Genomic DNA, 9,873 nt, shown 5'->3' with positions numbered 1-9,873 from the left:
ATCTTATTCCTAGCACTACGGCTATTAGCATAATAAACATTGAAAGACTCTCCTTTCTCTTTACTCTTCCTGCTCATTTCTGTTTTTCTACTAAACCTATTTCTGTCCTTATCACCCAGTGTCTCTGGATTTTCAATATCTACCTTGTTCTGCTTTTTAGTTCCCCTAGAACTCATAATATTACTACACTGGGACTTCACTGTTTTCCTGCCAAAACCCATACCACTAACTATTCCTAGTTTAAAGTCCTAACAGCTCCCTCCGCTGCAGTTGCCAGTGCTCCCACCCCAGACCTAGATAAGTGAACCCCATCTCTGGCATACATGTCATTTCTGCCATAGAAGAGGTCCCAGTTGTCAATGAATGTTACTGCATTTTCCTTACAGTATTTATCCAGCCAGCAATTGACACCAATTGCCCTGGACAACCATTAATTTCCAGCTCCTCTCCTTGGCAAAATACCACATATGACAGGGGTCCCACCCTTCCTCCTAATTATTTCTATTGCTAACCTATACCTGCTAATCAGGTCTTCGCTCCTACGTCTGCCAACATCGTTGCCTCCAGCACTGAGACAGATAATAGGATTGCTCCCATTACCTCTCATGATGTCATCCAGACGGCTAACAATATCCTCCATCCCAGCCCCAGGAAAGCAAACCCTCTGTCTCCTACTCCTGTCCTTCAAGCAGAACACCCTATCCATATACCTAATTTAGCTATCCCCAACAACAACAATATTCTTACCTTCCTTGATGTCGTTCGTCGTGACGTTCCCAGTAGTCGACTCACATTCGTCGGGTAGCACTGAGAATGTATTAGATGTTTCCACAACAGTTTCCACGGCAGTCTCTTTCTTCTTCATCGTTTCTACCTTTCCATTCGTCTGTAACGACTTGACAAAGCTCCTGGAGAGCGAAAAGTTGCCACAATAAAATGTCACATTAGTTGCACTTGTGTCCTTTTACTTTACATATTGTCGGTAATTCTTCCAACATTATTACAATAAGTTTTCTCTCTTTATATATCTTAGGTTTGGTGAGGTTTGGTAAGTGTTTCCTGACATCAGTGCAAGATCATCAGCTATGCTGATGATCTTGCACTCGTAGTGAATGGGAAAGGCAATTTAGAACGACAGGCTCAGAGAGCTCTGGACCTAATTACGCAGTCTTGCAAGGAACTAGGCCTCGAGATCTCGGCCGAGAAATCTCTTGCAATGATGTTCAAGGGACCAGATCCTGTGAATAGATTACGTATTCAGGATATAGCACTTGAGAGGACAGGCTCCTACCTGTACTTGGGAATCTACATTGATAAAAAGCTGACCTTTCAGAAACAGGCCGAGTATGTCAGGTCACGTGTTCTACGCAGACTCAACGCCATGAGAGCCATGACGAGGCACTGTGCAGGGGCAAGCAAAGATGTACTTCGCTTGTACTATATACAAGCTATACGCTCGCTCATTGACTACGGTGCACCGGCGTTAGCTCATCTCTTCCCGCAGAGCAGGCAAAGGGTGGAGGTTGTACAAAATCAGGCGATAAGAACTATGCTTGGGGTCCCCATCTGGACCAACACAGTATGTCTCAGATCTGAGGCGCGGCTTCCTTCCTTGGCTGACAGAGTAAGATACATAAACGCCTGCAAAGTGGCCACGATTCTGCACCGGCAGCAAGGTACCCCACTAAGGAGATGGATATTGGCAACCATGACACAAGATCCCACACTTCATGGACTACTCCTGGATTCGTTCGTTTTGTGCTGCTGGGCGGAAGCTGCTGCCTATACAACTACTCCTTGAGAAGAGTTGTGACCTTCCTGTTGCTGGGTACCATCCACCACCTCCCTGGCGCCCAGATCCAGCCGATGTTTGCATCATGCAGCTAAGCGTCTCTGCAGTCAGGACACCCTCACCAATCATGCTGAGACAAGCATGGCACTGGCAGAGGGAGGCACATGTGCAGTGTATTTCACAGATGGTTCTGTCGACCCTGACAGGAAGAGAGCAGCAGCTGGACTGTACCACAATGGTCACACACAAGGCTGGCGACTCCCTGACCACTGCATGATCCTTCAAGCTGAGCTGGTGGCGATTCAGCAGGCATTGTCACATGCCCTACGACATCGACTCCGACCTGTCATACATGTTGATTCCACCTCTGCAATCAGTGCCCTCTCCCATCCTCAACCACAGGACAATGTTCACCTAATCACATCGATCCTGAGCATAATGACAGCCTTAGAAGTTCAGGGTAACAGATCGACATTGAACTGGATCCCCAGCCATGCTGGCATCCGTGGAAATGAGGCGGCAGATGATGCAGCCAAGGCAGCAACAGACTATCCACATGTTGGGATTACTGTCCCAATCAGCCTACGACAGACCAAACTGGTGGCTGCCAGAGCCATGAAACTTATGGGGGAGGTCTTAGGTGATACCCCATCTCAACAGTGGTACCGAGCAGCGACTCAGGGAGAACCCCCTCCATATGATAGAAGCTGGTCCAGAGCGCAGTGTACCGTCATCCATCGGCTTCGTTTGGGCTTTCCCACAGCCAAGATGATGGTAGACAAGGCTGAGGAGATGTGCCAGTACTGTCAGCACGTTGTTCAGCGGCTCCTAACACACTATCTTCTGGAGCGCGAAGTTACTGAGACACTCCGCAGGCAACTAAGAGTGATATTCCCTCCCGAAGAGGACCCAGAGATGACTGCGGCCACACTAGTGTACCATGGAGTCAACGAACCAGACAAGCTGTTACCTGTGATAACGACATATCCTCCTCCTCGCTAGTGTCCATAGTTAGGAGTACATACGGTGTTGTTGCTTATGAGATGCACCAGTTGAACTGACCAGAAGAGTGCTTGAGCAGCATATGTCGCATCATTGTAGAAACCTTTCTCCTTCGGGAGCCAGAGACGGGTCATCGCAAGATTGAGACCCGTGCCAGGACTACGGTCTTGGCGAACATTATATATATATATATATATATATATATATATATATATATATATATATATATATATATATATATATATATATATATATATATATATATATATATATATATATATATATATATATATATATATATATATTCCTGACGCTGGTCTTAGCCATATGACGACTCGCAGCTGGAGCGTTTAGTCATCTGATCGAGGCCTTTCCCTGGCTTACCGGCTCCTGGAGTTTACCTCCTTTAAAAATTATGATTATGACTGCAACCACTAAATTTGATTTTCTTCATGTATTATAGTCTGGTCAGGAATTGGCAATAATAAAGCGATTTTTTTTATTTTTTTTTTATTTGCACGTCATAAATATATAAAACTATAAATACTATTGCTATATAAGGAATATACTTTTAAACATACTTATATACATATATAGTAGTATATACATATATCACAACCAGGTGTGAGTGAGTGGAGTTAAATAACATTTATAAAATGTTTTATAAACTCGGCTTCGAGTACTGGAAGCTCTTTTTTTTTTTAGATATTTGTGTTTTGGCGTTAAAGATTTGATTAAGGTGTCCGGAACGCTAATTAGACCGACTCATGGCAAGATATGATCGTGAGGTGTGATTGATGAAGCAGTTATTGCACTATGACTGAAACCTTTTTCTGGTCATCAGTCAAGATGAACATGACGGTAAGAGTTTGAACTGGATAATGTAACGAGAGGTGACTCACGTTCTGAGACATGAACAACTGACATGATCTAGATCGGAGTGAATGACAGGTGTAGTGGATACCTTTGTTAACGACAACCTTTCGCTCACAGGGGTGAGGGGGACTTCACTAAGGCAGTCTCAAAGCCCATCTTTGGGAACATAAGAACGGGGGAACACTGCAGGAGGCCTACTGGCCCATCTCAAACCCAAACACACTAACAAAAGTATTTGCTCAATCTATTTTCAAGGGTGTGACATGTTGCAGACTTAGGTATCCACTGCATATTAGTCATTTGATCCGGTTTATCGATATTTACGTAGAATTGCAGTTGCATGAGCTAGACTGTGCTAGGACAGGTACTGGCGTGTCCTGAGATCACAAAGTTTCTGTTGTGTGTCCACAAAGTCATCCGTTGTTCTCAAAGGAGCAGATTGCATTCTCTTTAATACACAACAACTACAGAATGTCAAAGTCCTTGTTGTTGTAGTTGTTGTTGTTGTTTCTTCTTCTTCTTCTTCTTCTTCTTCTTCTTCTTCTTCTTCTTCTTCTTCTTCTTCTTCTTCTTCTTCAGGATACATAGTTTCCTTAGAGGCTTCTCCTCCCGATGACTGCACGAGTTTGGTATATGTAAGGAATCTTGTTGTGCAATAGAACGCCAAAATAGCGATCTAATTTAGAATCTGTCATGTAAAGTAAAAGGACACAAGTGCAACTAATGTGACATTTTATTGTGGCAACGTTTCGCTCTCCAGGAGCTTTATCAAGCCATTAATGGTAATGGCTTGATAAAGCTCCTGGAGAGCGAAACGTTGCCACAATAAAATGTCACATTAGTTGCACTTGTGTCCTTTTACTTTACATATTGTCGGTAATTCTACCAACTTTATCAGAATCTGTCATCCTTGAGAGACAAGACGGACAATTCATCCTCAGCTCTGCAGTTCTGCCGCTAACTTTCCCACGTGAGAGATTCCAACTTGCAGACTTTTACTACGAGGTTGTACCTCTGAGACACGTCACTGCATCACACACTCGTGTTGTACTGTGTGAAGGTTGGGTGAGTTCCGTTATGGAGGGACGCCATCGAGATCGTGGAATCCACTGGGGGAATTGGGTTATCAATACCTTCCAGAGCAGGCTTATTAACATCGGTGAATTGTCTGTATTCTTGGCGAATAAGGGGGTCCTTGGGGCACCACTCGGCAGTGGGCTTGAAGCTCTTCACTATGGCTTGCCACAGCGAGGAGACGTCATTGCGTCGGTGCATGACCTCCACGAAGAAGAAGATTGGTACCATGGAACATGCCAGAACGGCCAGGCAGATACCAACGGCTGAGGAACACCAAATATAATTTTAGTGACTCGCGAAATCGTAGTAACATAAAAGTAAACAATTCAGTGAACTGAGTGAGGTTTGAGCCCCCGGGGAAGCCAGTGCAAAAACTAGCAATTATCTACTGTATCATGCAGAACTAGTAAGATTCACCCCACTAAATGTAGTTTTATTCACTTAGACGGTTAGCATGGACCCCATTGTGACCATAAATGCATTTTTTTTATAAACAACTCTCACATGAATCTTACTAGGCTGGCATGGTACAATGGTTTGCTCTACATCAGTTCTAAAACTAGCACTAGCCTACTGGTACATTCAAACCCCACTCCATACAGTGAGTTTTAATTTCAAAATTTATCCGTTCTTATGTGCAATATATAATCACAGATAACACACAAAAAGAAACGCTGAATTTATAAGTTTTGTTCAAGACAGCGGTCAAAAGCTCACCTGTAATATTAGATGGGAAAACATATGTGCCGGCTGTCAGGGGCTTGGCAGTGACTTGACTGTAGATGAAGATAACAGAGAGGAGCACAGGGATGAGGAAGGCCCAGCAGAACTTCCAATAGAGGCCAGTCTTCCTACCTAACATGAACTCAATGTCGCGGCAGAAGTTATTGAAGCCATACACCCACTGAACGGCAGCGATCTCACACACCACCAAGATGAAGATGATAAAGCCCTGAAGGTAAAAATATGTTGTTAGTTCAGGAGACGTACGGCGTTAGAATTTTGCTTTTGTATACAAATTGACGTCTTTAATTAGCTATTCATATTCCGACTGATATAACAAGTAATGGGGTGCTTACTCCTCCATAGTAATTGATGAGCTCGAGGACAAACTGGCCCTGAGGAGTGACGTAGAAGAGGCCAAGTAGGAACCCAGCGATGCACACCACCAGCGTCACAATCCACTTCTTGAAGTTAGGGAAATCGTCACAGATGATGGTGATGATGCAGCCGGTGAGAGCGGAGGCACTGCCCACACCCAAGGTAAATAACATGAGGAAGAACAGCACCGCGAATAGCTGAGGGACGTACTGAAATCTGGACAATACGTCAGGATAACTGACGAAGGCCAAAGACGTACCACCGCCTTTAACAACATCCTTAACTTCGACTCCAAGAAGATCTGCTAGATGGCCCAAAATGGCGAAGGTGGTGAAGCCAGCGAGGAGTGAGGTGAGTGTGTCAGTGACGGAGATGATAGCAGCGTCCCGGTAAACATTGTGGCGGAAGCTGTTGTATGAAGAGAACATAACGATGGAGCCGAAGCCAACGGAGAGGCTGAAGAACGACTGGTCAACAGCAGCGTACCACACCTGGAAGAGACGCTTCGTTAGAAATACATCCAGGATGGCATTAACAAAGAGGAATGGACTTATGTAATTATATTAAACATTATAAACCACAACAAGAATAGTAAACGTATATATAGTGTAAACACCAAAGCTGTCTCACCCCGGGTTCCAGAAGTTTTTCCCATCTAGGTGTGATGAAGAAGAGTACACCATTCAAGGCTCCTTTCAGAGTGGCTCCACGAATCAGCATGATGAAAAGCACAACGTAGGGAAAGAGGGCGGTAAAGTAGGCAGCCTTTCCTGAGCTCTGAACACCCTTGGCCAACACCACGAAGAGTATTACCCAGGAGAAGAGCAAACACAGTGTGAGACGCCACTCGGGAACATCCAGTCCATTAGCGAGGCCCATGGGATCTTTTTGCAAAACTTCCTTCCTGTTGGTAGATGCAATAACAAGGCAAACTCTCATTATAACAGCAGTGTTTACTAAAGAACAATCTTAAGTATTTCTACACGAGCTAAACACATTTTCCTTCCCGTTCACTTTGCTACTGTTACGAGATCTACTTCTCCCTAAACGTTAATTCAAGTAATTTTAGGCCAGACTTAACCTAAATTAATGTAATTTAAATACAAATGGCCAAAGGCATATCAAATAGTATAAATGGGAATGAAGTTAGCTCGTGGCAACTCAGGTCGGATAAACATATACGCTACACTATCATTAAAAATGTTGGAAGGAACACACGGAGTGAAGAGAAGGAAGCGGGCTAATCTACATTTATATGAAGTGCTATGTTCGTGTTGGTCATTTAGCACAGGGAATGGTGGAGGAGTGAACTTGTGCTCGCTGACCAAGTCACATGGTACTCTCGTCCTCTGAATTTCAAGTAGCATTTCTATAATGCCAAATTATTTTTAATTGAAAAGTTTATGAAGTTGATCTATTAGTACTAACTAAATGAGAAAAGCAATAAGTTTGAAGAAATTAAAACAGAATGCAATTGAGGATGAATTATATGAATATATATAAAAAATAATTCGTGAAGTTACATTAATAAACATTGCATATAATATTCAGGATATATATAACACTATTTTTTTGCATTTTTAAATTTAATTTTGATTATTTAAGTCAAAATAAAACACTCACGAGAAATATTCCTCAGCAGCTGAGGTTAGGCTGGTGGCGTTGACTCCTAGTTTGGCCGCGAGTTCGTTTGCAGTTGTGTTCGAGTCCACGCAGGTGATGGAGGACCATTTACCACACACTGACCACGGCAGCTCGCTAGTGAAGGAGGCGAAGAAGTAGTACACGGTGAGGCCCATTAGAGACACATAGTAGGTCACTACTGCCCACGTAGCTATAGCCTGTCCATAGCCCACACCTGCAGAGAAGAGCAAATATTTATAGTATATTTTGAGGCCATACAACGTTGAGATTCACATGCTAGAAAAAAAAGTATATATGTTCTTAACAATTCGGGAACGGGCGAAATTATTTACAAACATATCTCTCAGACCACTGCAAGATTCGAACCTGCACACTATATCAAAGTACACAGTACTTTAGCCACTCTGGGATGTGGCTGAGTGGCTAAAGTACTGTGTACTTTGATACAGAGTGTGCAGGTTCGAATCCTGATGTGGATTGAGCGATATATAACATAATCAAAGACAATACAGCAAGGGAAATATTCCAGATGTTTTAAGTAAGAAAGGAATGTTGACGTGATCTCTCACCTCTGAAGGCAGGCGATATCGCCCACACCTTTACGGAGCCATATGAGGAGAATTGACCCAAGCAAAGTTCCATGTAGTAGAGAGGCTTGCCGATAAAGAGGAGCACAAGGATGTATGGGATGAGAAAGGCTCCTCCGCCGTTATCCAGGGCCACAAACGGGAACCTCCACACATTGCCAAGGCCCACGGACATGGCAATGCAGGACAGCAGGAACTCCACTGGACTGGACCATTGTTCTCTGCCTTGGGCGCCTGACTCCTGCTGCAAGGAATAACATAAAATGAAGTGACTTATGTTAGGTAAATTTCAGATACGCAGACACACAATAAAATAGAGTAGTAGCACATCCATGATCTGATGTTTAGAAAACAGAAAAGTTGAAAACTGAGACATTTGTACAACACTTAGGAACCTTTACTGAGGAAACGTTTCGCCAGCCAGTGGATTCTTCAGTCCAATACAGATGCGAATGGAAAAAGATGAGGAGGAATTTGAGGTAATGAAACTCCATCAATTGATGGATTGAACACATCGGTTCCAGGCTGAGGGACTGATTACCTCAAACTCCTCCTCATCTTTCTCCGTTCGTCTGCCCCTCAAGGAAGGTTCCTTGATGTTGGTGAGGGGCTCTTGATTTAGGGAATTGGATCTGTGCTCCAGTTCCCCGAATTAAGCCTGAATGCCTTCCACATCCCCCCCCCCAGGCGCTGTATAATCCTCCGGGTTTAGCGCTTCCCCCTTGATTATAATAATAATAATAATCTCCGTTCGTCTCTGTATTGGACCGAAGAAGCCACTGGCTGGCGAAACGTTTCCTCAAACGTTGCATAAGTGTCTTATTCTCCCTCTCATCCACACAGGGACGAAATACACATGTAATTGTTTAAAGTGAATAATGTGAGTAACTAAAACAGCTAATAAATCAGTTATTGCTTTGAAAGATATAGAAAATAGGTAGAGGGTTGCTGTTTGGACTGGTTTTGTGGAGTATTAAGGATATCCTCGGCAGTGTGTGGTCACCCTGAACATATGACTGTTACATGGTTGGTTGGTTAATGGAGGTTATTAAAGCCTATTGACCACATGAAGGTCATTAAGTGATCACGTCACCTGATCACCACCAGTCAAGAATACTTTATTTCCTGGTATAAACCTTGGTAATAAATACCGACAAGTTGGTTTAGAAAGACACGTAAGCAAACACTATGACATATTTATTAGAAAACGTTTCGGTCCTGGCACCTTGATCACTTCTAGAAGTGATCAAGGTCCCAGGACCGAAACGTTTAAAGAAAACTCATTGTATACACATAGACAGACATCTCTTGGTTTATATATACCTGTATCATGAGTCCCCCCCCCCTTACAAAGTGGGAACACAGGGTATGGTTTACCTGCTATAAACCTTGGTAATAGATACCAACAAATTGATTTAGAAAGAAACGCAGGCAAACACTAAGACATATTGGAAAACGTTTTGGTCCTGGGACCTTGATCAAGGTCCCAGGACAAGAGTTGTCTAATAAATATGTATCAGTATTTGCTTGCCTGTTTTTCTAAGCCATGGTTTACCTGGCATATCTTATCAAACTGTGGTTTCCATACGTGTCGCAATAACTGAAAAATCAGTATACGTATCAGATAAACAAAGCCATTGATTTAACCTTGTACCCCTTATCATACAGATCAGGATAGCTAAATACCGTGTTGTATCTAATTTTAATACTAGATAAAAGAGTAGTGATATCTGCCGTCCTGCACAGGATAGCAGGTATCGTCTAAAAAATATCTACTGTGAGGCACAATAGCTA

At 43.1% G+C, this 9,873-nt stretch overlaps 1 protein-coding gene across 2 annotated transcripts in view; it reads right to left on the bottom strand.

The window, feature by feature from the left end:
• Positions 1–4,507: 4,507 nt before the first annotated feature.
• LOC128700326 (sodium-dependent nutrient amino acid transporter 1) overlaps positions 4,508–9,873 on the bottom strand; it is a 71,449-nt gene continuing 66,083 nt past the window's right edge. The window contains exons 3-8 of one of the 2 annotated variants that reach the window (XM_053793431.2): positions 8,062–8,323; positions 7,472–7,706; positions 6,479–6,752; positions 5,827–6,339; positions 5,465–5,699; positions 4,508–5,010 (exon numbers count right to left, since the gene is read on the bottom strand). In XM_053793431.2, the coding sequence (XP_053649406.1) occupies positions 4,703–5,010; positions 5,465–5,699; positions 5,827–6,339; positions 6,479–6,752; positions 7,472–7,706; positions 8,062–8,323 (1,827 nt within the window). In that variant the 3' untranslated portion in view covers positions 4,508–4,702. The remainder of the gene's footprint in view (positions 5,011–5,464; positions 5,700–5,826; positions 6,340–6,478; positions 6,753–7,471; positions 7,707–8,061; positions 8,324–9,873) is intronic. The other variant, XM_053793432.2, reaches the window with a different exon arrangement.

Source organism: Cherax quadricarinatus, chromosome 71 (genome assembly GCF_038502225.1).
Source record: "Cherax quadricarinatus isolate ZL_2023a chromosome 71, ASM3850222v1, whole genome shotgun sequence".
Classification (NCBI taxonomy): domain Eukaryota; kingdom Metazoa; phylum Arthropoda; class Malacostraca; order Decapoda; family Parastacidae; genus Cherax; species Cherax quadricarinatus.
Note: the sequence above shows the minus strand (reverse complement) of the source record. Positions and strands in the feature narration are given on the sequence as shown.